At 43.7% G+C, this 27,413-nt stretch overlaps 1 protein-coding gene across 4 annotated transcripts in view; it reads right to left on the bottom strand.

The window, feature by feature from the left end:
* Positions 1-26,799, bottom strand: part of cyth1a (cytohesin 1a) — a 39,942-nt gene extending 13,143 nt beyond the window's left edge. Inside the window, exons 1-2 of one of the 4 annotated variants that reach the window (XM_034592252.1) lie at positions 26,548-26,799; positions 982-1,064 (exon numbers count right to left, since the gene is read on the bottom strand). In XM_034592252.1, coding sequence (XP_034448143.1) covers positions 982-1,064; positions 26,548-26,566 — 102 coding nt within the window. In that variant the 5' untranslated portion in view covers positions 26,567-26,799. Of the gene's footprint in view, positions 1-981; positions 1,065-14,843; positions 15,120-21,325; positions 21,719-26,547 lie in introns of those variants that run through there. The other 3 variants (XM_034592253.1, XM_034592255.1, XM_034592251.1) reach the window with 3 other exon arrangements.
* Between the last annotated feature and the right edge of the window lie 614 nt (positions 26,800-27,413).

Here is a 27,413-nt window from a genome sequence, read left to right as displayed (position 1 = left end):
GAGGAGGAGGAGGAGAAGGAGAGGATTGGGGTGGTAGTGGTGGCCAGAGAAGAAAGGGGAAGGGCCTGGGCTCATAAAAGAGAGAGTGTCGGATCACGCCTCTAATATTTGTCTGTCAGGGCCAGCGGAAGTTGAGACACCCGCTGGGACATCTGGAGGCCGACTCTCCTGCCAGGCCGGGCATGGAGCTAGTTACTGACTGACAGAACTGACCTGACCTGAGCTAGAGTAATCAGCTGCAGTTTCACTTGGGTGAAGGCAACAGTCCAAAAAAAAAAGAATTATCATCATCATGGGTCATGGACAGGAATCAAACAAACCACTAAGGGAAATTCGGCTGAGCTGATTTGAATCCTGGCTCTGTCTGGGAACCAGAGAGTACACGAGATTATTCCACCGGCTGCACGAGCACAATCCTCATAAGAGCATAATGCTGTGTTATCTGCACGCAGAATCATTTGCTTGATTTATTTTATTAAGTACATTATATTCAAAACGACATTTCAATGAAAACGCCCCAAAAAAAGAGAAGGGTGGGCACTTGGTAAGAAATACCTCACACTTCGGGTGAAATGTGTGAAGGACTGCGAGGAAAAGAGGAACTAGAGCAAAGGCAGTGAGTCTGGCTATGAAGTAAATTCGCAAAGCAGAGGAGGAGACAAACCAGTGCTGTGTCTGCAACTTGTAGGTACAAAACAATAAGGAGATTCAGACCCTCTTACCCATTGAACCATTATGTCTCAAACCAGCTCATTTTAATGGGGGCAGAACCTAAGCATATTTTGTTATGGTAAGTTCAAGTGTGATTTATAAATATGTGTATGAGATTTCACTTTCACTATAATGACTTGCATTTTGACACCTTTTTTAAAAAATGCTGATATTTTAGTATTACGAACCTCTACTTATCAGAATAAATAAAACCTATCTCGCGTTTTAAGACCGTTTTAAAAAAGCCCTTGAATCAATGTCCAGTGTTACCTGAATGTCCTCCAGCAGCTCCTGTTTGCGCCGGCGGATATTCTCCAGCTCCTGCTGCTCCTCTGGGGTGAGGTCGTCGGGCACTGTGGAGACACGAGAGAGAAGATGAAGGGTTAAGACAATGAATCCAAAAATGTATGAAACCTTTATCCTTTTCTATGTATATCTGTCCCTTGAGGCATATCCCTGATATTACAGTGTACGGGAAGAACAATTTTTTTCTAACTTCTCTTGATTTTATGAGGTGAATGCCGGCGATAAGGTGTGGAACCACAGTGACAGTCATGAAAATGTGTTTTTCAGGAGAAGGTGATACGTGGTCAGAGGAGAGGAGGGAAGGTTCCTTGATTTGTTACAGCATCCGTGCGTAATTAGCCGAGCCTCTAACAATCAGTAAAAATACCAAGAGTGTGCAAAGCTCCTACACCAAGTCTGCAGCAGCACAGTGCACTTTAAACAGGATTTAACTTTGACTAAACGAAACCACCACTGCAGCGCTGAGCATCAGTGCCAGAGTAGCACAACTGTCACAGGTCTCACAGCTCCGTCACTCCTGTCTCTCACTGTACGCAGCTATAATTAGCTTTGTCTGTTTCAAGGACTGAGGGCCGAGAAACGTGTCCCGGTTGACGGAACTGAGAAGCACCACTAGTATCAGCACTCTGATCATAACAGCAGCACAAGCACAATCTCAGTTTCATTTACGTTAGCACTGCACCGCACGCACTTCCTGTTTTTTTTCTTTCAGACGCCATTTAAAACCAAGTAACTCATGCATCAGATCTCCTTTATTTGTTGCTTGCTTGCATGTGATCGGTTTATTGTCAGTCAATATGGAAAGAATGTAGTGACTTGAGGGAACAAACTTTGATGCGTGCATGTTTTCACTTGCTGAAGAAATGCATGATATGCTGATGCATTACACAATGTACAGCAACAATAATCTCATTTAATGACTCCAAACTCTCAGAAACAATGCAGAGCTCAGTAACAGTTACAGACATGAACTAATAATTAACTACACAGGGTGAAATTGAAATAAAAACACAAATAATACACACATTTTGTCCCGATTTAAGTGACACACTTGAACTTCCTTTGGCGTGAAATGAAAGTCTGTGATCTCTGAGGTGAGAAACACTAACCATTCAGCCGCTGGGCTGCAAAACAACTTCTGCAGTTTCACAAGACTATATTTATTTGCACGTGTAGGCCGAATGGCAGTTGAACCCTCTGAACCTAAACAGTGTCAGGAGCTGCTCAGGTCACAGCGGTTGTTCTCTGTTAGAAGATCATATCTGTCACTCAGGGGCTCTTCCTCCGATTCCCCCAGTGGCCGAGCACACGTCTCCTCCTGTGACCTCTCCTCCTCCTCCTCCCCTCATTACCTCAGGAGCAGGGTTCAGAGGTTGAAGGGGTCTCGGGCCGACTCTGTGAATGTCTGCAAACGGTTAACTAGGTGTTGGTTATAGAGTGATGGAGGCTGAGGACACAAGGTCCTATTTAACTCTATGCACAACTTTCCATGATTCCACCAGTGAGTCAGTGACCCAAAAAAACAAAGCTCCTTCATCCTCCAACTTTTTGAAAACATTAATTCAACATTAGTCCCACATAATCCTAACTAAACCGCAGAGGTAGTATTCACGTCTAGATGTGAGTGGCAAAGTGGCGTACGTGCAGTAAAGGGTCAGCGGACTTAAGGTGACAAAAGCTCAACAAAAAAAAATCTGGCTCAGCAATCAATAAAAGCAGGGACGCAACCATCCATCCAGAAATTATGAGCTTCATAGGGCTTTGAGAAACATACACAAACACACCATCAGCTAATTTCAAATTTCCTGCACAGAAGCTTTTATCCAAATATAGGACATTTAGTCTTTCCAGCATATTTTATCCACTTATTTCAATAACAGCAGGCATGCAAACCTAAACATCTCGAGGCAAATACCCATGACATTGACTGGAATGTCTGCTAGTAGACGATGAAAGCTCCAAACAGGAGCCTTATGTCAGGAGCCTCCAAAACAAAGCAATGCTGTCTTCCAGTATTGTTTTCAGACAGCTGGGGTGGCGCTCCATTCCGGGTTGACCTTTCACACACCATGCCTCACAGCCTACAGTATTCTCGGCGAACCAGCCGCATCCATCCCAAATGTTCTGGGTTTCCATGGAAACCACGAGGACGAGATGACGGTGAGTTACAGCAAAGATAGGAACCAAAATAAACTGTTTGCACGGCCTTGTTTTTCACTCGGTCAAACAGGACCCTCGAAAGCCTCTCATATCAGCGAAGACATGAGTGTTTAAGATACAGACTGGGGAGCACAAAGAGGCACAAGTGCACGAACACAAAGGACATGATATACGTGGGTGTTCTTGTATTTATCGCCTGCTGAACACAAGAGGATAACTGGTCCAATTTCGTGTGGGCGCTGGATGTTGTATTATCTAACGAAAGGATCCTGTAGTATGAGGAGGTTACAGAGATAATCTTAATGTCACCAACTGAATCTGAGCCTCGCTGATTTTTAATCATAAATATCGAAGATGTTTGACATTTTTTATTCCAAATTGGGGAGAATGTAGTATGAAATCAACAGCTATTGGGGGAACAGAAACCCACAATAGCCAATAAGAGCGAGCTGATGAGGAAACGCCATCAGCTGGATGTCATGTGCGTGTGTTTGGAACCAAAACATGTCTGTCTACAGTAAATAAGACTTTTGTTTACCTGTAGAAAAGGAGGACAAACAGAAATCATGACAACAGTAAAAGTGCGTAATACGTGTTGAATGTGTCCTGGTGGTTGTGCAACAGTCTAAAAAATCATGTGTTTAAACAGAAAGTGTGTGTTCCTGCGTCTCGACTGAATCGTCTAGTGTGTGCGTTCTCACGATTAAAAGATTAAAAATCTGTTACACGTGTTGCTGTGACTGTGATAATCCTCTTGTGTACAGTTGGCATTATAGATTTACTCCCGATTGACTGGACGACTTAATGTCAGGCTGAGCAAACCCAGACCTTGTGTTCCGACGCACAAATAAAACCGAAAGATGGGACGAGCTCAAAGCAGGAAGTACATTCCTCTCTCTGAAAGCGTGAGGTCAGGTTGGTTGGCTGGCAGAAGCTAAAAGAAGCCACGCCACACAGGACAGCGGGATCTAACAACTGCCACCACAGCGTTCTTGGCGTAGAGGAGCACCACAAAGTGAAAGAGAAGAGCGACAGAAAGGACTATAATTTGACACAGAAGAGGAGACAGAAAGAAATTGAGCAAAAGAACGTGATCATTTGGGGATGGAAACTGTCCGTCTCCCCCTCTTGAGGGACGGGAGCACACAAACAAGGAGCCTTTAGAGAACCAGTACCTTACCCCATCAGCAGGGCAGATGTACGATGACACTCTGAGCCTGCGATTAAAGGGCAGGTTTTCTACTCAACGGGCCGCCCTACCCCTCCACACGTCATCCGACATCACCCACACAATCAAGACTTCACAGAGCCAATCAGGTGCACCCCTCGCTGTCTTCCTGACTTCGCCCAGAATTGTCAAGACCACATCAGGGAAGGGAAAGGCCCCACCCACGCTTGTGCCAAGTGGGTGTCATTTTCCAGGACACAGCAGATGAGAGGGGGTGGGGGACCCATCCATTTAAGTAAGCGCTGAGAGCTGCTTGTTTCTCTTCTGTCTCCTGGATGTTTTTCAGCAAACCACTGCACTGGCAGGGCCCTTGAAAAGAGGCAGTCATCAGAAAAAAGACAGGAAGTGAGAAAGACAGGAGGGTAAATGAGGTCAAGATAGAGTGATGAGAGAGCAACTGGTTCTGTGAAGACACATTTACTGGTAGTCTAATAAAATACACGCCTCGTTGATGCAGTGACTTTGATAAAAAAGTTTGATATGATGCAAGAGAACTTTCGGTGTTTTCTGCTCCTTATTCACGAGATGCGATTCTCCTCTTCTGCCTCGTCTATATCGGACTTCAGGAGCCTCTTAGAAGCAAGGGGCCCCTACAGCAATGTCTGGGGCGAGCCTGTAAGTGGTGATTTCTACAGAGCCGCCCACATCTTCACTCCTTTTCCAGACAGCACTCGTGCTGTCTGGAAAACAGGTCAATCAAGGGGAATATGCACATGGGGGGTATGCATGCAATGAGTGCAGCCATTTAAAGTCAATTAAATACCACGTGCACACACACACACACCCGCAAAGGTGCTGTTTCCTTATCAGAGGAAGTCGAAGAGGCTCAGTGCAGAGGTCCACAGACTCCATTTTCTGTGTGAAATATGTTGCTAAAACCAATGTGGGGCAAAAAACATTCAGATCAGATTCAGATCATGACCTTATGTCCACCATAAATGCTCTTTTGCCAAATCCAGGACAGTATTATCTGAGATTTGTCCTGACACAGCCTGGCCCTCATTACTCTCGAGTGCTTTTTAGCCTAAATTTATCCCTCACTACATCCCATTTTAAAGGAAGATCACATTCAGATCACATGCATGCCGATCCCCTTCAACTCGACACAATCCTTCACTTGAGCGGCCAAATCTTGTTTAATTTATATTTTTGACCACCTCATCTTTTGTTCCTAAGAGTGTCTGCGGAGTTCGCGAATGGGCGAAGCAGTTTTCAAGCGAGGGCTGGGTCAGCAGAGCGAGCTGGGGAGGTGACATCAAGGGAGATACCAATTATAGCTCCCTGTCCCACAGCGGCGGAGCCCACTAATACGCACCGTGATTACCATCCTGGCAGTAGAGGCAGATGTCTCATTTCCACCCAGATCACTCAAGAACTCTCCTCGGAAAATAAGGAAATTAGAAGTCTGAGTGCTCGCAGGGATGTTTCACCCTCCTCCTCCTCCTCCCTGCAAATGTGACCCAATTTAGGGAGCCAAAAAAAAACACACAGACGTATTACCTAAATAAGCTCCGCATCTGGCTCCGTGGACGTTTTACACCATAGTGTGGACTCTTGAAGCTCCACAGCCGTAGATGGAGACTTTGTTGAATGTGTTTCCACCGCAATACTGCCTGTGATTTGCTGACTGTGGGAATATGCAAATACATACAAATCCATTCCCGTAGCCACGTGTGTCTGTTCCTGTACGTGATCACATTTTGATGTAGTGCACAAACTGATTGGAGACGGATGAATGACCCTGGTAGCAGCGATCGCTCCCTGCACAAGGTTCTTCATCTGTTCTTGTCCACAGCTTATTGCCTCCATATCCAAACAACATCCATTTGGTCCACACACACACTTTCCATTAGAGTTGATCATTCTCCTCCTGCTGGTCCTACATCATCTCCCCTGCTCTTTCCGTCCAATGTCATCTCTAAAATGCAACCGGGAGCATCAGTTTTCTCCACCTTCTCCCATCCCCCATGGCCCTCTGGGCTCTTGTTGTTGCTGTACAGCCTTTTGTCTTTATAGTATCATGGACAGTTCTCTTTAAACTTGTTAAAAGGGCGACCTCCCAACCCAAGGTCCCAATCAATCGCCCTCGAGCCTAAATCAATACTAGCGCCAGATGTGAAGAAGAAGCAGCCTCTACTTCATGATGAGGTTTAATATATCTAGCACAAAACACACACACATGGGATGGACAAACACATGTGATCACACACATATATATACACACACATATATACACACAGTCAAGATAACACAAAGTGTATTAAATAGAGGTGAGGTTGCTGGTCTGTTCTGCTGTTTCCTGCTTGAACAAGCAAAGGTGATTTAAAACGTGATTGTCTCGGCTGCTGATCTCTGATATGAGACTAAATCTCATTACTAAAGCAAATCCCATAGGGACTCAGCCTCATATATATTTTACACACACACACACTAAAATTATATTGATTTACATTTTTTTCCAGAATACATACTCCAGCCCCAACCTGAACCTTAAAATTCAATGACTTATGATTTAGGGACTTGCCTCGTTCTCATAATAAAGACAGTCCACAGAAAGTAGATGTGTAAACAGGTCGCCACAACATCTCCACCCACACCCACACACACACACACACACACACACACACACACACCTTCAGCCTCTGAACCAGACAGCCTGTATCAGAGCAGAGTGCAGGGGGTGTGAAGGAATGCAAGTTAATAAACTGGGCATGAGCCCGAAAGAACTCGTTGAACTCTGACCTCCTGATCCATAGCTGCTGCTGCTGAACACAAAACAGAATCAGAACGAGACCAAAGAAAGGGACCCCCATTTATGGATCAAAAAGCCACAAAGCGTCCAACCTGACCTGGCCTGAGGGTAGGAGGAGGTGAAGGGGGAGAGAGAAGGAGCCCTGTGTTTGGTCGGGGAGGTGTGGGACGGCGAGTGGAGGGACAACACAGAGACAGTGGGAAGAGCGGTGGGACGATCACAGCTCTCCCTTTGTGTCTAAAAGCTGCCTCTCGGGACATTCCTCAACTCAATCTGACGGCTTAAGCATCCTTGGCGTTACTTCCAAGTTTAGACTCTTTGTGTCCTATGAAGTCGCCTGATGTGAAGTGAAATGTGAAAACTTTGTTCCACAGCCAACAGGGTCATAATGTGCATCTGGACTTTTACAGCTCAGATATATGGGCAATAATACCCCCTCCCACACACCCACGAAAAAACCCACTCACCCACACTGACAGCACCACACTGCCCTGTCATCTTAAGTGTCAGTCAGTGGAGCGACAGTCATTGGCCTAAAGGCAACAAGCTACAACCAGGGACGAGGCTGGACAATGATAGAGCACCAAAACTAAAAAGTCAAACCTCCTCCTGGTTGGATGTAAACTGATTCTCCCATTAGCTCTTTATTAACTCACAGATGCATTCATTATCTCCACTGACTCAATCTTCAATACTGTCAATGTGTGGAGGGAGCAGGTACAATCAATGAAAACTGACCCACATGACAGCAAGGGCCAAAGACCACAAGCTCCACACACACAGGATCAATTCAGCAAATAAAACACACAGGCATCGTCAAATCAAACTGCTGACCTGACCGAGAAATCCCCCGAAGTGTCACTTTGTTCTGTCTTTGCAGGGAGCTCCTTGTCTTTTTCTACTCCATCTTCATGTAAATCAAATTAAGAAAAAATAAAAATAATAAAACACCCGGCAGTCCCTGCTTCTGTCAGCTGCTGTTTGATGCTGGCCGGCCGCACGTCAACATGTCGAGCGGCAGAGAGAAGGAGCCTGCTCCCCCGATCAGGCACGGAGATACTGCCGGCGTTTTCATACATACAGCACAAATATCAGCTCCCAGCCTGCTCACAGCACACACACACACACACACACACACACACATACATACACACACACTGACTCAGTCCAACTGGGGAAGGAGCCTTACTCACCACCTCCCTCACTCACTCACTCACTCACTCCCTCCCTCCCTCCCTCCCTCCCTCTGTTTTGCTGTCACTACCATTTAACATGGAGGCTCCACCCAGTGCTCATTCCCTTTTTCTGCCTCACACACACACACACACAAACGCACACACAGACACACGCACACACATATACAAGTCTATACTAATCGATAAAAATATGACTTTCTTCCAATGCTGAGTTGATCTAAGTATATGTAATTGTATATGTTATGTTTATATATCTTCCTGGCGAATTCTAACTTTTAACAATAATTGACAGCATGCACGAGTTTGGTAACTTTTCCTTAATGGAAAAATCACCTGTATGTTCATAATGAAACATTTAATCAAAATAACCTCTGCAAAACTGCGTCAGGTTACTATTTTAGTCGAAGATCCAAATGACAGTGATATCATTTACTTTCCCAAAAGAAAACAGGTGCAACATTTCTGAATTTTTGTGGCGGCCTCTGTGCTCGCTAGTTGTTTTAGCTCCTTTACCTTGTAGCTTCTTGAAATTCAGCCTGCGATGTTTTAAGTGTCTCAATCGGATGGCTGAGCCTGATCAGGTGGCCACCGGTCATGTCTGATCGAGCAGAGAACCGGCCAATTATCTCCAGCCAATCCATCGGGATGTCTTTAATAATAAACTAATATTGACTGACCCGATGAGCACACTTAGTGTTTTACAGGGCAAGATGCACTATCATCTCCCCCAAGGCCACAGAGTTTTCATATTTAAGGCTTAAACATCAAAAAATGGTTCATTTTCACATGGGGAAGATAAAAGAATCTGAATTCGGTGCCTCCAGAGCCAATTTGTCAAAAAGACTTTTAATTAAGATGAGTATGAATTGTTCTTTGGACACATCTGGTCCGGAAGTGATGAGCTGCTGTCATGAGTCAGCACTTGAAGCCAGGCCTGCTCTTCCCTGACCAGTCATCCAACCAGTCATACTATCGTTACTACCTCAAAAGTCCACATTAACAATGGAGCCTGTGCTGAAGACAATCATGTATTTTTGTCACGTTCAGGATGGTGTCTGAGCATCATCCCCCGTGCTAATGATGCATTCCCGAAAAGATTGCACACTTGCCTTGGGTGCGTCGGCAGCACAGAGCAGACGGGAGCACTTGCCTCATGTCTGCATGAAGTGGGATGAGTCAACCTGGAGCCCTCTGCTGTGCTGACTGAACTCTGCAGTCCCACAGTGACGGGGCTTCCTCTGACTAATGCCAGTATGGGTTCCATGTGTTTGTTGACAAGTAATGATTTATGTCCTGCATTAGGAAGCTGTATTTCCAGACAAGTCGAGTGTCTCAACATTAAAACGGCAACAGTGTAGAGACAAACCTCAGAAAAACATATCTTTGTTATACCAACATTTGAAACTTTTAGGAAAAAGTCATTTAAGATTCTTTATGATAAAAGAAATTTAAATAAACTGATTTAAATCTACTGTTTGTCCCTCTTTTATACATTTTCTGTGTTTTATGCGTCTCGTATTTTTATGTAAAACACTTTGAATTGCAGTTGTGTCTTTTAAATACAGATAAAACCTCACATTTAAAGATCAGGTGCCTTGTCTCTGTGTTGTTCGGGGAAAATCACAGAGAAATTAAATATCAAGTATATTAACAATGGATCGAAAACCTTTTGGCCTCGTTTCAAATGAAACAACGTCTCATTGGAAACAGTCTCATCTGCTGAAACACAGTTCGTCATCTGGCACAGCAGCAAATTTCCATGACAACTTTCCAACTTGTAAACCACGCGTCTGTGAGAATTATATTTTTGTAATTTGTAATTTTACATTTTTAAGGATTTTTAAGAGGACTTCCTGAATCTTAAGAATCTGAATATAGATGTTTTAATAGAGGGTTAAAAAAAAGAAAATTTAGCCATATTTCACAAAAAGAAAAATAAATTTAATCTGAAAGAAAGTCAGGAACTTTTCTCTATCTTTCTTTCTTTTTTGTTCTACACCCCTAACAATGTTGTTGACAAATTAAAGTATAGCTGAAAATAAATCTCTGCCCTTATTTTTAACCATTGTTGTTCCTCGTTATTTTCTGTAACTAAGCAACAAACTACAACTAAATAAACCGCTTCCTGTTTACACCGGCACACACCAAGTGTACATGAATGGTGTGGTGATATTTTCATGTGTGTTTGTATGAGCTGAGATTTATTCTGATACGATTTGACACTTGTCTGGATGGAGATTGTTTTAAAATGACGCCGTCAGACCCCCAGGAGAACAATGGCCACCCCCCCAACAGAGTTCGCAGCCAGTCTGCTCGCAGTGGTAACGCTGCTGTGCAGGAATGCTGGGACCAGAGGATGTGACAGGGTGGGAACTGGAGCTGGAGAACGTATAGCTGGACCCACCACCACACACACTGCTTCAGTGTAAAGCAAACATACAGATACTTCCACAGCACAAACATCCTGCAGCTGCGCGCACACACACACACGTACAAGCCATCATTATACGCACAAAAGCTTTCTGTACTAATCTCCATTCTATTTCATTGGCGTTTATCATCATTGAATGTTTTGATAGGCCAATGTGGAGTTGTCTTATTGTTTTCCCTGAAAAGCGGGACAGTTATTTCTATCAACAGTGCATGCTTTTGTCCTCTGATGCTATTGGCCTCGATTCTTATCGGGGCTGTGCTACTGTCAACATCCTCCCTGGCCAGTAAAAAAAAAACACACAAAAACACACACACACACACACAAAAACACACACACACACACACACACACACACACACACACACACACACACACACACACACACACACACACACACACACACACACACACACACACACACACACACACACACACACACACACACACACACACACACACAGAGAGAGAAAGCACATGATGGGAAAGCTGAAGGAACCCAAATCTTTTTTTTTATTTTGACTTCCCTTTCAGCTCATCTTGTGTTCACTTTTTCTGTAGCAGAGCAGTCTAGAAAATTTAGCCCACACACACACAAACTGTAGGGCATCGCTTCCCGTCAAGCATATACTGTCAAACTCTCGGCTTCCTGTTTGTGAGCAGTTCAGATCAGAGGAGTGAAAGCTGTGGCTGAACCCTCCCATCCTGTGGGAAAGGCAGTAAAATAACCGTTCTTTCTTACTTTAAACCTTCTAATCTATCACAACACAACTTGAGCGGAGCAGAAAAAACAGGAGTTAGAGAACTGTTCAAGGAAAGCAGCGCCAAAAATATGTGCTAATCCATGTCAGGAGCGAAGTATGTCATGTCACGAAAAACATGCTTTCAGTTTTATGTCTATTTCCCGCAGCGCAAACACAGAATAATGCTGAGCAGACTAGGTTACCAGAGCAAAACCAAACCCTGAGCTGTAAACTCATTCATAATGATTTGGCTAGCGAGCTCCCGTCAGCCGCCATCTTGAATTTCTGGGCCTTATCAACACGGCGGCTCACAGAGTTTATTCCTGTATGAAGAAAATGACTCCAGGCGTGTCTGTACCTGCTGCGGACAAACCTGAGACACACTCAGAACAGTGCTGGGAGAGAAGAGAGGGAAATGAACAGCAGGCTCAGACAAACGGAGAAAGAAACGCTGTATGCCACACTCTTGTCTACAGTATTGTCTCGTTCAGTTAAACGTTCAGTTCCAGTTGATCTATTCGTGGAACACAGAGGATAATATGGCTTGTCCCTGGCCTGTGTGACAACAGGTCGACATAAAGACACATGCGAACCAGTCATTACTGTCAACAGTAAGTGTGCAGGTATATAGGGCTCTACGGGTAAATCCTCCTGTTTTCCTGACAGGCAGCAGGAAGTTTCAGCAAGGCCAACAAATTACAGTCGCATTTGTTCACATTTAATCAGTCACTTGATACTTTAGTTTATAAAATGTGAGAAAAGTTCCTGGATCCAAAGGTGAGGTTAAGAAACTCGACTTGGACGAAAAGATATTCAACTTACAATCATAACAAAGAGAAAAACTGTAAGTCATTATTGAAAAGCTTCAACCAGCCGGAAATTTGGAATTTAATCTTAAGCAATTAGCACTTTATCAAACTTTGTGTTTTCTGTTCATTTGCTCTCTGTCAGTTGAATAATTGATATATTTTTTATACACACTTGGATAGATTGTGGCCAGAAAATGTATAATATAATGTTAATATCTATATAACAGTCTTAATGATATGATCACAAATTATTTGACTGTATTTGTGGCTTTTACCTTGAATAATCAAACTAGTTGATTTATAATAAACATTTGATTGGCAATTGCTATTTTTTAGCATTCTTGAGCTTTCTATTATTAAAAAGTGATTAAAAAACAATGAATACAGTTGAATCCCACAGGTATCTTTACGTTACCATGACAGATCACAGTGGTGAAATGACTATACCATCTACCACTATTTTTGTAACCCTTTTCATTGACTTGTGATACCACCCCTTCCTAAAAAAGTTCAGCAGTGCTGCCTTCTTTGCGTTTCTGAGCTACCAAACATTAAAACTTACAACGCCCAGATGAACTGGACAGTAAATACTTTTTGTCTACTGCAGGAACTATAAAAAACTCAAACTGGCCTGGGTGGAAAAAGGAGAACTGCCACTGATACAGAGCGAAGGCTAAAAATGTGATTATGGGGCGAGGATGACAGTTGTCAAACCACCGGGGCATTAGTGCCAGGCAGGGCACATTGTTCTGGAGGGCCCATTAGAGCTCTCAGCACCGCTCATTAGGGAACCATTACTGACAACTACTTTAACTTCCCAGACCACCCACCCCATAAACGGCAGAGGCAAATGGAGTTGAAGAGAATCGACTGTTCTCTCTCTCTGTCTCTCTCTGTCTCTCTCTCATCTCTGTGCATGTACCAACAATGCAGCTGTGTGCCAGCCGGGCTGAGCCGAGGGGCCGCAGAGGCAGAGAGTGTGCAAAGTTCTCCCAATCCATCAGCAGAACAAAGGAGCAGCAGCGTATAACGGGATCAGTCAGTCAGACGTTCACTGTTCACTAACACGATTAATAGTGACGCAGGTCCAGGGTGCTGCTAATTAATGCTGCGAGGCTACGGGATGAAGGCGTCACACTCAGAAACAAGGACTTTCTGTCAGGCTTCAAAGGCGTTTCATGCTAATGCAATAATACACTCCATTAAAAAAAAAAAACTCATGTCAAAGTGTTACAATCGTCTTTTCATACAGGTTAGAGGGATATTACAGCTGTCAGAACGGGCTTCAGAGGGAGAAATGTCACTTTTAAACTGAGCTAAGCGATTTAAAAGCAGGGATCATACAGGAAATTGAAGTGCAACATGTGAAACAATGTGTTGCCTCCAATGCTGACACTGCAGGAGTGAACCGCCTGCTCTCACACCTGTTGCTGCCCTTGCTGAAAACTGACACTGGGGATGTTCCCTCGGAGGCAAAAGCTGTTCAACTGTGACCACTGCGTGAAAGGCTGAGCCCCAACTATGATACCAAACTAATGAATACATAACACACGCAGCTATACAACAAAAAGTATTAAGCCTGGCAATACAGACTCACAGATACTAAATGGTGACAAAATAAACAGAAAGGGAGCAGATACTACAATATGTCTACGAATCAAATTAATAACTAATATCTAGTGCCTGATGTGGTGGCAGATATGAGAAATATCAGTATCTGTGTTTGTTTACCCATATGAAAACTATTAAAATGCAGAATAAACAATTACATTTGCATTTTATGTCAATTCAAGTTCTATGTATTTGGTTGCTAGTCAGTTGGTTAAGTTTTATTTAAGTCTCATAGGTCTGTATCAGTATATTAAATTAAATAAAATAAAAGTGCCAAAATACATGTATTTGTGTTTCCTTTTAATCTATAGTTATTTATAATACAAGTTTATGGTTTAGCTGTAAAATATGAAGCCTCAATTACTTTTTTTGTGTCCTTACAGTTTGGAAATGACATCTTGGGAATAAATGCCAATGTTTTCAAATATATATCAGCTGATTAGTCAGTTTTCAAATTGTATTACTCCCTAATATCAGTGTCAGCTTCTGAAAACACCAAAACATAACACTTTTTTATTGTCCCCTCTTTTTGTGGAATCTCTTATTACTACACAAATTACAATATATGTATTTTAAGTAGCATTTTTGTGATTAAGTCTATTTCATATATTCAGGAAAGGCATGAAAAGTTTATCCTTCTGAGTTAAGCCACAGCTTCTGATGAATCGTGCGAGGATCTGATTGCGAACACAACAAACCACAGTGATAGTACAAATGGCAGAGGAGTAAACACTGTAAACAAGGCCCCCCCCCACACACACACACACACACATTTGGTTCCTGAGAGTGACTTTTTGAAAAGCTGCTGACGAATAACAAATTATAAACATCTCGTAAATGTACTTTTTTTTCTACTTCACACGTTCCGGTAAAGACGTGAAAATGTCTCTCACTCACCGATCCCGTCTTCCGACTTCAACACCATGCTGTCGGTCTGTCTGCGCCTCGCACGTCCGCAAAAAGTTTCAGCCGCGTCGGCAACTTCGTCGAGTACAATCGGGATTATCGACTATCGACGGACGTATAGATTTTCTTTAAAGTTGCTTATTGTGTAAGTGAAGAATTCCTCCGGGTGGCGGGTTGTTGGGAGCGCGTCGGCAGACTGAAGGAGTGGCCTGAGCAGACTTTAACCAGCCAATGTTTCCTGTGCGAGACTTTCTGTCAACCGGCCAGACACAGACACGAGGAGCTTCCCTTCCACACTTTCATAATAAACCCCCCCCCCCCACGAAGCAATTTAAAACTTTAATCTGACAGTCCCACATGTTGTTTTGGTGAGAACGAGAAAAGTGTATTTGCTCCAATTGATTGAAATGTATTTATTTTTCATTGTTTATTACAGTTAACGGCAGATGCATGTGTTGTGAATTATAAACTATAAAAAAAGGTTGTAATAAAATGCTTGCGAGGATTCAGATTTAACTTCATTCAAATGTAATAATATTGAGGCATATCCATTGCAACCCGAAAATCCTAGTAATAATAATACATTTGTATTTAGCACTTTTGTTACATAAAACACAGCCCAAAGTGCTTTACAAGAAAAAAGTTGACTACTTACTCCATCTCGTAAAAGTAAATCGAGGTACACAAAACGGTGCTGAGTTGTTATGAGAATCAACAAGCAAGCAATGATAAAAGAGCATAAAGGAAAATAAATAAGCACGTGGTATTGGTTTACTACAAATGGGGTTCAATTAGTAGCGTATAATAATTATTATTATTATTTAGTAGACTTATTTTGAAGGAGAGCTTGATCCGTATCCGGTAACATTCCCCTGTCCCTGCTGATGACACTGCTCTGCCCGAAGGTGCACAAAATGGGTCAGATGACGCGTTTGGTGCCGCCTGCGTTCCCACCCTGTTGCCCTCGGCTCTCTCTCTCTCTCTCTCACACGCACACGCGCACACGCACACACACACAAACACCCTGTTGTTGAGACAGGAATGAGTGGGGGCAGGGAGAGTGTAATTAATACACACATATAAATATTGCACATCCGCCAAAAGTAGATGTGTGTGTGTGTGTGTGTGTGTGTGTGTGTGTGTGTGTGTGTGTGTGTGTGTGTGTGTGTGTGTGTGTGTGTGTGTGTGTGTGTGTGTATATTTAAAGGGTCAGGAATTGTCCTCCCTTGATCTACTGACTTAGATCAAAGTCAACCTCCAGAACAAACTCTGGAGTGTCCACTGTTCTGGACGCCGCCTGGAAAATCCCACTCCCTGAAAATCAGTCACCATGGGAACCATCACCCATTGTGTGTGTGCGCGCGTGTGTGTACGTGCAGTCAGACGAAGTCCACTGTTACACAAGTGAAAGTGTGGTCCCACCCTCTCAAGGCTGCTAACACATTCATTTGGATGCGTCATTAATGGTGAAACTGGTTCTGCCAAATCGTGGTGAGACTGAGACATAACTTTTTGTATGTCCAATGCAACTTTAACCAGCTTCTCGTCACAAACATTCCCTCTGGATTTATTGTTTCCATGTTTCAGTCTGTTTCAACACACAGTCCCCTATCTCCTTGTTAGAAGTGAATTTATCAGCCTGCTGTTTGTCTAAGTACAACTGTGCTGCTGTGAGACAGGAGCAGGCCGAGCTTGTGGCTGCCTGTTGATGAACACATGAGTCGAAGAGGAATGCTGCGCTCACAGCCAATGAAAGAGGCCAGGTAGAGGGAGAAAACAGCTCCTCTCTGCTTTTATTTCTCTCTCACCGTCGTTCTACCAGACGAACGATGGGAGAAGACACGTGTTGAGTAGCGATAGCAAATGCTGGGCTTCACCTCTTGTTTGAAGACTTCATCAAGACTTCTTTCTTTGAGAAGTGCGACAGTCTGCACAGCCACTCCATTTCAGGCGCTCTTCTTCAAGCTGTGCGACGTGAATGGCTCGGTTGTGCGGACCTAAACCGAAACGACGGACAATGCGGCCCTTTGTGAAGTGAGCCCCGTACACACAAAGTTCCAATTCATTGTCATGGGTTTGTCTGTTCCCCAGAGCATTGCTGTAAATCGGAGCTAAAGAAGCTGGAACAAGTGAGAGCAGAGAGAGCGGCGTGACCTTTTTAAATGATCAGCAGAGATCATGAGTGGATATCAGCACACAAAGTTATTGTTTGCAACTTCCGTGTCGGCACAAAGACGTGACAAATTTATTGAAAACATCCAATCGAACGCTGAATTATGGAGTGGAAAGAGGTTTTGGTTCATGCATGTTAAAAAAATAGAGAAGAAACTCTTTGAAGGATTTTCTTCTGCTTTACTTCTTTTTTTCAACAGTGAGTGATAGTTTGAAACGGGAACACCAGACAATTTAAAGTCATGCACATGTAGGGGTGGGCAATAAAACATTATCTAAATATAACCTTCATCAATAGCAATGTAACAAACATCTAGTACTTATCAATACAATGCAAACACAGGGCGTATCTGATCAAGTATTTGTCTTTACGTAGGATAGGTGATGGATGGATTGTTCCTTAAGGATATATAGAATTAGCTCTGTCTGAAAAACTTCCCAGCAGCAAAATCAACAGTCGCAGTTTGTTACAGGCTTATAAAGTGTATACTCTCCTAACTCAAGCTGATATGACCCTAATCATATCATGGGGTTGTTTTCTAAAGAGAAAACTCCCTCCGCACAGAGACTACAACAGGTAAAGTGATCATATTCTTTAAAAAATCGGTGGAATGAGCCTTTACATTGATGCTTTCCTGAGGAGACCCCTCACTGGTTCAAGCTGTGTGCGCCTGAGGCAACTTACGGCTCAACTCTCCACAGTCATCATATCACCGAACCAGCACAGGGCTCTGTCCTCTTCAGACAGAACACTGCTGTGACAGATCCTGAGTTGAGATACATTATGTGACATCGTTGAAGGTCTGAGCTCGTCTTCTGGGCGAGAAAATAACCTGTACTCATCCTACGAGAGGAGATGCCAATAGTGACCCCTGCTGATCATTTGCAATATTTACAGTTGTACCAGCAGGAAAAAAAGACAGAAGCAACATGTAGGGAAGCATAAATATTTACGTATACCAAAGGAGGTCATGTTTTAACAGTTTTTTCCATTTGTTTGATTGTGGGCAAAATTGCACAAAAACTACTGATCTAATGGTCAGATACTGTCACGCAGACAGATTTATCCTCACATTTAGAAACATCTAGTGGTTTGTTCGCTGCAGGGTGTTGGGTCATCTCACACGATGACATGCCTGTTTTTGTTCCCTGCCTCTTTCACATACAAACAACAGCCTCATATAAGCCCAAAGAGGCTTATTGAGATACAGGAGCTTACTATGTGCATAGCAGACATTCTTTGGCAAAAGCTGTTGCTGGTGTTTTATTGCTCCATGCATGACTAAATGCATGAGCTGATTTCCAAAAAACGCTGCTCTGCTGACACAGGTAATGAGACCTTTGGATCAATCCATCCTATAATTTTCTGTGCGAGAGGGAGTGTGCCCCTGCAGTTCGATTGCTGACATGAGTCATGTAGTAATACGAGTGTATATTTAGCTTTAATGTCACTTTTCTTGTGTCTGTGTGTGGTGTGTGTGTGTGTGTGTGTGTGTGTGTGTGTGTGTGTGTGTGTGTGTGTGTGTGTGTGTGTGTGTGTGTGTGTGTGTGTGTGTGTGTGTGTGTGTGTGTGTGTGTGTGTGAGGGAAAGAAAATATATACCCAGCCAAATACTTTGCAATGACAAACATGCTGTAAATATAGCATGCTCTTCATATATCTCGGACAGCACATTTCCTTAATGTCAGCCTGCAGCAGAACTCGCTCCTGCCCCTGCACATATGCATGCAGGAAAACCACTGTCAGAGGCTGTGACTTTGCAGATCAGTTTTAGGAGGAGGATGCGAAATGCAGCGAGCGCCTGATGAAGAAGGACAGCTGGGAGCCTGGCGAGTCGCTCTTCCTCAGGCCAGGCTCACAGCAGTTTGCACGGCGTTCATTGCTGCACTTGACATGGTCACCAAACACGAGCACAACCACTGCATTGGAAGACTGAAGGCTAAGGAAGAAATCATCATTATCATCATAATCAATTGGGCAATCAAAAAGTCCCTGCTGGGAGTGTGTCTGCAGGCATATCAACACAATGTCTACACAATCACACAATAACAACAGGACTTACAGTAAGAAGAGTCATGTTGCCTTGTCATTTTAACAGCCGTCACTGCACCATCCCCTCCTTTACAAAAAGCTGATTTGGCAAATATTCCCGAACAAGCACCACCGCCGCTGCTGCTGCTGCTGCTGCTGCTGCTGCTGCTGCTGCTGCTGACGGACTTGTCTGTGCTCCCAAACAGATCAGTGTGTCCCCAGCTGCCCCTGGAGCCCACATGACTAATTTCTACTGTCAGAGAGGCCAGGAAAATCCTGGGCACACCTGCCCGACTCAGCAGATGCAAATGTGTGACTGACCACACATGTAACCGTCCTGTGCCTCAATCGAGCTGAATTAAAAGCTCCAATAAGTAAAACACGCGCCTCCACCTCTGTGTCAGCTTTGTGTCCCGTGAAGATTAAGTTTAACATTTAAAGTTGGGAAGAGCAACAACGCTGCTGAAATCAAACGAGTCATCCCCCTGAGAAATATCACGACAGAACTTCTTGTTAATAAGTACATATTTAGGAGCGATGTAATCGTGCTGCTGATGAAATGTGACGGTGCCAGTTATAGATGAGTCACACATGAATCACTTGCATGATTCAGGATTAAAAGTAGAAACAGAAACACCACCGTCCAGCCTCCTCCCACCATTAGAGGTGCAGAATGTATAATGGCTGCCACCACAACATTAATGTTATCACAGTTTATGACACGTGCAGGCGGGTGACAGCTGAAGTGAATGTGCCGCTTCATGTACTGGACTGGAGGCTGAATATTAAACTCACAAACTAGTATTTTTAAATAAAATTAGTAAATTCAGCCACTAGGGGTCTCTCAATCAAAACAATAACAAAAGACCCCTTTTGAAAACGACGTGAAGCAGCACGGGATCATGGGAGTTGTTGACTTCACCACCATTGCTGATGAAAATCGGCCTGACGCGACTAAGGCGCATATCGTCTTCACAGATGAGGTAATGTTTGAGTTTTATTCACGTCACACAGCAAACGACAAAGAATAAACGTGATCTATTACAAGCCATTGCTACAAACAGTGGAAGGAAAAAACAGCTAACTAAGTGGGTTTTTCCTCGGTCATACATTGTTTGGCCCAAAGGTTACAGCAGCGGCAAAGTAAACAGACACGAATCGTCCTGTTCTGGATTCCTCTGGGTTTGTTGGAAACATTTTGGATAATGTCCGTACACAAGTGAACAAAATATATAACGTAGGTCTGGTCATTTTTAGACATATTAATTGAAGAATTGTTACATTTTAAAACTTGAGCTCTTCTGCGTCATTTTTATTTTTAGTGTTTGCTTGGTCAAAATCTGGGAAACGCTGCTGTCATCAGAAGAATCCAGATTCACTTCCCCCTCTTCAGTTTTCATGACAATTTTCCCATCTTTCAAACACGTGCCCGATGCTGATTCAGGCGTTCTTAAAATCACTGAGACAGCATAGCTTCCCCATCGCTACGCACTCAGTCAGCTGATTCACCACAACACGGGGAGGTTAAGTCATGTCAACACTTCAAGGTAATACAGCTGCAACACCTAACAACCAACACACACACACACACACACACACACACACACACACACACACACACACACACACACACAGAGTATTACTACAGATTTAAAGAGCAAATCTGGACACATGGGGACAGATGGCGAGTATAAACAATCTCCTAAAGAGACTTAGCCAGTTCCACTCGTGCCTGCTCCTCCATCTGTAATTAAACTGGGAAGCAGTGAAATCTGTTTATCCAGGTTTAGGAGGTGATCTCCCGTAAACACAACCCCCGCCGCCAACACGTCAACTATCAACTGGAAAGAGAGGGGATATTCTCAGTTTGGTCGTTTGTGGATCAACTTTAACCGTGAACACAGTCAGTTGAAATGAGTTCGGCTGTGAACGTGTGTGACACCTGCTTAAGATTAGATCTGCTCGGTGGAGTAATTACTTTAGCTCTGCCTCTCTCAGCGTGTGTGTGTGTGTGTGTGGGGCAGAGGTTTAAGTTGAGCTAAATGAGGGAGCCTCATTAAGCCATGAGAAGCTCCCGCTATTTCTGTCCAACTGCCTGTTTGTTCCGGTCGCCACACAAGCACCACGAATGGAGAGAAGTCCGTCAATAGTGACAGTAAAAGATGGTTTAAATATGATCACTCAACACACCAACAACTAAACCAACAGAAAAACAACCCTATGTCAATGGAGCTTGCACCACATGGCCCAAAGCTCTGACTTTACTCTACCTGGAACTTGTTGGAGCGTCTTCACAGCTGGACACAAGAACGTCTGAAGACTGGACACGCAGAGTTCACTCACTGTCCCCATAGCTGCAGTCTGGACTGTGTGCGTTAATGTGTGAAGTTGCTCCCTCTTGAGTCGCACTGAGGTAGGAAGGAGGAAAAGGGAAGTTGCGAAGGCCCTGACTCCGACGCTCACTCCGAGCCCCTGGCCATTGCGTCCACAGAGAGACTCCCAAGTGTAAGGTCCTGCTGGGCGTCACCTGTTCTCCCAGTTGGATGAATTCCCCTCCTCTCTCCTGGGAGGCCGATCCCTTCACGTTCACCTACTTTCTCTTCCTCCCTCGGTTCGAATGTGCAACTTGCTGAAATCTCTTCTGCTTTTTTCCCTGTTCCCCTTTTGTGCCGGTGTCTCAGCCTCCCTCTATCCTCCTCTGTTCTCTCTCTCTCTCTCTCTCTCTCTCTCTCTCTCCCTCCCTCTCTCTCTCTCCCTTCCTCTCTCTCTCCCACTTGCACTCCCTTGCTACTTTTGCATACTGATTGAAGCAGATATTGCTACGACCCAACAGACTGCACATATAAATACAGAAGCAAGGGTGAAATCATATCAAAATGTTCCTTTGAGACAAATCTGTGTTTTTCTATGACTTTTGCCATAGCCGGACCAATTGAAAAAAACCACCATCACAGCGAAAATCAACAGAAGAAATAAAAGAAAACAATTAAGAATAAATTGAAAGTTTCACATAACACGAGAATCACAGTGACCCGTCGTCGCTGCTTCTGTTTTGTGCTGTGCAGTTTTAAGTTCCCTTTCTACCCTCAGTTGCTTTTAGCTTCTGGTCGCTCGTCGTTTTTTGGCTTCGCAGCATTGTACATAAAAATCAAGATTTCATTGTTGCTTAGCAACAGGGTGGAAGAAATGATTTGCTCCTGGGCAAAACACTGTGAGCCATTTGTTTTTATTCGATTATTTTCACTGCTATTGGGAGTCATTCACCACGGCAATATCACATTTTGGGGTTTTGGAGCCACGTTACACATATGGACACACACACACACACAGATTTGCACAGTCATAAAAAAATATAATTGGTCTGGTTCTGGCACAGATCTGCTCATAATTAGCGACAATTGATCACTTCCTCTTATGTGGATCAAATGATAAATATTTACCTCCACTCCTGAACCAAGTCCGCTCCGCCTGCCACTCTGAATTAGCCTACCTGTCAATCACACAGAGTCTCCTTAACAACCGCCTCCCTCATTCACCCTCGGTCATTAGTAGACTCTTTGACCGTGCCCTCTCTGTCAATCACGCCATCAAGGGCAGCGTGTTGGCAACAGGCCGAGGAGGCCGTGGCTGAATGCGATGAGGTAGCTCTGTCACTCGCTGCACTTGTTGGTTGTTCACATGGGCGGCGACGTCACTTTTGATGTGGCCATCATCAGCCCTGGTTCAGTACCGCGGGGCCGAGTGGCTCAGGCTGACCCCTGGGTGAACTGCAGAGTCAGTCCTGGCTACTTTAAAACGCTGCAGCTGCACATCACCCAGAGGAGCAGCAGCCCTGTCACAGAAGGAAGCGCAGCAGAGGACACAGGGAAGCAGGCACAAATGTTTCTCTTCTCTTTTTTAAGCATGCAGATTCCTCACCCACTCGTAAACTCCACCACACACAGCTTCATTTGCATGTTCACAGATAGATAGATAGATAGATAGATACAGTAGATGGATGGATAGATAGATAGATACAGTAGATGGATGGATGGATAGATAGATAGATAGATAGATAGATAGATAGATAGATAGATAGATAGATAGATAGATAGATAGATAGATAGATAGATTGGTCAGGCGGTTTTTAGGCAGGTGCAATTCAATGGCTTATGTGCAATCCATTCCACTGTATATATTCTCGCACTGTATATATTCTGTTTTTACACTGTTTATATTAGTCTTTATTCCATTTTATACATTTCCCTACAATAAGTATTGCATGTTTATTTACTATTACTTACTGACTTCTATTTTTGACTACCCTCTTGCTGCTGTAACACTGCAAATTGGGACAAATAAAGGATTATCTTATCTTGTGTCTTATCTCATTTTATCTAAGGTAGATAGGTCATTCTATAGGTCATTCATTGAGATGTAGGTAGGTTTACTAAACCGTTCATGAGTCTCAAGCTTCTAGGTTATATTAAGTAAAGCACAAAAAGACATTAGAGACTCCCAGCACCAGTTGCTCTCACTGACAAACCCATAAGGGCCCATAGGTGCCCAGACTGCCCACACTCAATGATCACTTATGCAATAGTTCTCTGAATGACGAGATCCCACTAAGCTCTGGTTGCTCTGGAGCTTCACTGTCCAAAACACTCTTCAAATAACAGGGCCGGATTAAGATATAATTAATAACTATCTTTAACTTCTAATAGACTCATTATATAGACTTATTATTATCTGGCACAATCACAGAGATGCTCAGATGAATTAATTGTAAAAAGTCAACAAACCCTAGTGGAAATATAATAGAATTGCATAATTGCTATAAAGGCCACTCAAAATCCACAATAGCATGACAATACAGCAGTTATCCTGTATAAACTCAACTGGTAACTGACTCTATTCTTTTATAAAGTGGAGGGTGGGGAAGCATAACAAGAGTTATCCTCAATCCGAACCTAATCCGTCTATTTCGTAAATTACTATAAATCAAGACACCTTCAGATCACATAAATTATAATTATAATAATCAGTGAATGTGCCTCTGCACCATGTTGCAAACATCATGTTTTTAGTGGCTGTTCTCAGCTCCTTTTAGGTATCTTTGTGCAAACATGCCACCATGTGGACATATCAGGCAACAACACCCTTATTCTCAGCTTCCTGGAGTTGATCAGACTTTGCTTTAACTCATCTGTAACAAGTAAGTGAAAACACGTGCAGACAAGTCAGGGAGAAAAGCTGCTTCTGCCAGAGTAGAAAGTCGACCATGTGTTTGTCTTTAAGAAGTCAGGTCTGTAGTTTCCCCAGCTGGGTGCAAACCTGCAGAGAGGTTGTTGTTCTGTGTTGGCGGAACTCCCACACCGCGGCCTAATGTTAGCATCACCTCCAGTGAGTAACACCTGTCTGTAGTGGGAGCAGAACAAGCACCTCTGCTGGCACGGCTCAACCGAACACACTCACACCACACAAGGAAAAAAACTCAACCACCTAAATATAGACTGACTGGGCTTAGTGACACCTTCCTGTAAAGTTGCAGCACTTCCAGATTTCCATTTCCATTCAATGTAAAAGGTTTGATATCCTTGTTTGTGTGCAGCTGTATCAATTGAATGATATAAAAAAAAAAGGCAAAAGGATAAGTTTGTTGCCTGTGTCATCAGGATGTTTATTTCTGGGTTGTGTCAGAAGATGAACTCCGAGAACTTTCTCACACTTTGAAGGGATAGATTTCAAATTCTCATTTATATCTTTCGATTTTTTTTGTGTCACACTTTGTCTGCTCGGCTGCGTGAGTCCACAGAGACTTTGCTGCTGCTGCTGCTTTGACAGTCTTCCTGCGAGTGTGCTTTGAACATGAAGCAGCTTAGTGCCTCGTTCATCACGTGGGCAGAGTGGCAGAATACAACCAGAACAAAAAAAAACACACAATACAGGCCAGTGGAGGCAACAATAATCTTCTTCGCATGTCACTCACTCAGCGGAGGGGGGAGGAGGAGGAGGGGTCGGACCGAGAGCAGCGAAGGCACATAACCACAGCAACCACACGTATACCTGCCACGCCCATGAACTTCCTTTTGTGTGCGCACGTTTCATCATGCAAAGAGGAACCAGGGCTGCATTGACAAGTGCAGGTAGATGGCACAAGTGCAGCGGGGACATTTTGGTTGACACCCTGCAGTTCAGAGCTTTTGAAGCTTGAGCTACACCCAATGAATCCCAAGATAACTGATTTATCAGGCAGCAGCACCTTAAGCAACATCACAGGAGCATGCAGCAAAAAAACACACTATTTTAGAAGGTTACTGCACTTATATCATAGAAAAGCTAGTAAACAACTGTCTACACCGAAATAAAGAGTCTTGACAATGGATGGAACAGTCCCTGGGCTCAGGGACAGACGAGATGCTTTGACCTCATTCATATCCAGGAGCAGCTGATTTGAATGAGGAGGTGTCAGGGACAGTGTGAGTGTTATTTTGCATCTGCTGGGAGCTTCAACGTGTCCCTTCCCTTGCTGCCTCGCTCTTTCACAGATAATTACATAACCATCCAGCAGTTGTTCTGCTGAATTGAATGCAAGGTAAGAAAGGGACAGCACTGACGAGGCGAAGGCTGCTGCAAACAAATAGGATTATCCAGCTGCAGGGCGGAGGAGACACATGCAGGATGGGCCGTCCAGTATGTCAACAACTCAATGAGAATTCTTTGACACTGCACAAAACATTTATGAAACTGCAGATCAATTATCTCACAGCCGACCCAATAAAACTTTTTTTGTCTTTTCATTCAACCCAGAGAAAAGCCCACCCTCCTTCTGACAGAACACGAGTTGAAACCTCGCAATGAGGCCATTGCTGGTGATTCTATTTTGAGATGCATTAAAGCTCACAGAAAAACTAAAACTGCTAAATAATTGAGATGAAGACTCTATCACGGCCTGAGACATGCAGCCATCAGCTCGATGAGATGATGTCAGGACATTAAAGATGACTCGTCTCAGCAATGAGGGCCTGTTTAGGAGAAGGACTCATCGTGTAAAGAGCCTCAGAGCAGAGGCCAACATAAACAAATCAGTTTGGATCAGCACGAGAACTTTTTCTGTTTCTCGCTGCTGTAATTTCACAGATGTGTGGATTAGTTCCAGTTTCCACCGAGCTGTCGTACAGCTGCAGTGTGATGCTTAATAATTCATCACACAGATCTTTTTTATATGGAGCTCCATGGAGGCCACCTGCACTGGTTTATAAAACTGCCAACATGTCCTCTCCTGTGCATGCATTCGACTAATTAAACACCACATGAGGAGATGTGGGTCTAGAGCTGTGCCATGCTGTCACTAGTGCATTAGACTGGCACCGGGATGAACACATATCTGATCACTTGGCACAGCAGAGCATGGACACTAACTGTGAATAGAAACTCTGTGTCGCGTAGAGGAGCTTCCTCTAAATGCCGTGCAGGCTGTAAGTGAGGGTGGGTGGGTGGGATGAAGACCAACCGTAATTCTCGCCCTCCATCCTGGTGGTCCTGATGCAGGCGTCACTGTCCGGGGATGTCTCTCGCCAAAGCGCCCTATGGACTCCTTCCTCTTCCCCTTCCCCTTCCTCTTCCTCTTCCTCCTCTCACCTTCTTCTCTCTTTCCTCCCAGACTTGAGACACGGGCTCAACACTTTTCTCAGCTTGTTGATTTGTTTTGTTTTGTTCAACCAGGGCAGTTCTCCGTGCCGTGCCGTGCCGTGCCGTGTCGCGCTGTGGATGCTGCTGCGTCTGCTGTTACGCACCCAGAGGAGCCGGTGGGGCACATGCTGGCCCCGCCCACCCCGGGAGTGACGTCACGCTCCAACTTCTCTTTTACCAACAAACTTTGCTGAACGAACCTGAAACTCTGACAAACGTTTTTTTAACATTTCATCCATTCAATCACTTTGTGAAACCAACTAAACGGAAGGATCATATTTTGTGTAAATCTAATCTTAGTGAGTAATTTGACTGTAAAAACTTATTGCACATTTTAGAGACGAGAACTATAACATTGACTTGTTCATGGTTGGTAAATTCCACATCCAGGATGTGGCTTTAAAAAGAAACATCGAGACATTTAGACACACAAAAAAAACACTAACAAAACCGTCGATATGCAAATTTAACTTTTTAACTTTTCTCTCCTTTGTGTTTGTTAAATATAAATTTGGATGTGTGTTTATGTAATTATATATTTACTTATCTACAAGACTGTTTAAACCATACTGTCACTTAGCTGGATACTTTCTGTGTTGATCACATATCTGCAATGTTTGTGAATATACACATTTGTAAAGCCGTAAACCGCTGAGTTAAATGTAATAACAGGCCTCTGACTTGCAT

Source organism: Hippoglossus hippoglossus, chromosome 8 (genome assembly GCF_009819705.1).
Source record: "Hippoglossus hippoglossus isolate fHipHip1 chromosome 8, fHipHip1.pri, whole genome shotgun sequence".
NCBI lineage: Eukaryota > Metazoa > Chordata > Actinopteri > Pleuronectiformes > Pleuronectidae > Hippoglossus > Hippoglossus hippoglossus.
The sequence above is the reverse complement of the archived record's forward strand: the minus strand, read 5'-3'. Positions and strand labels throughout refer to the sequence as shown.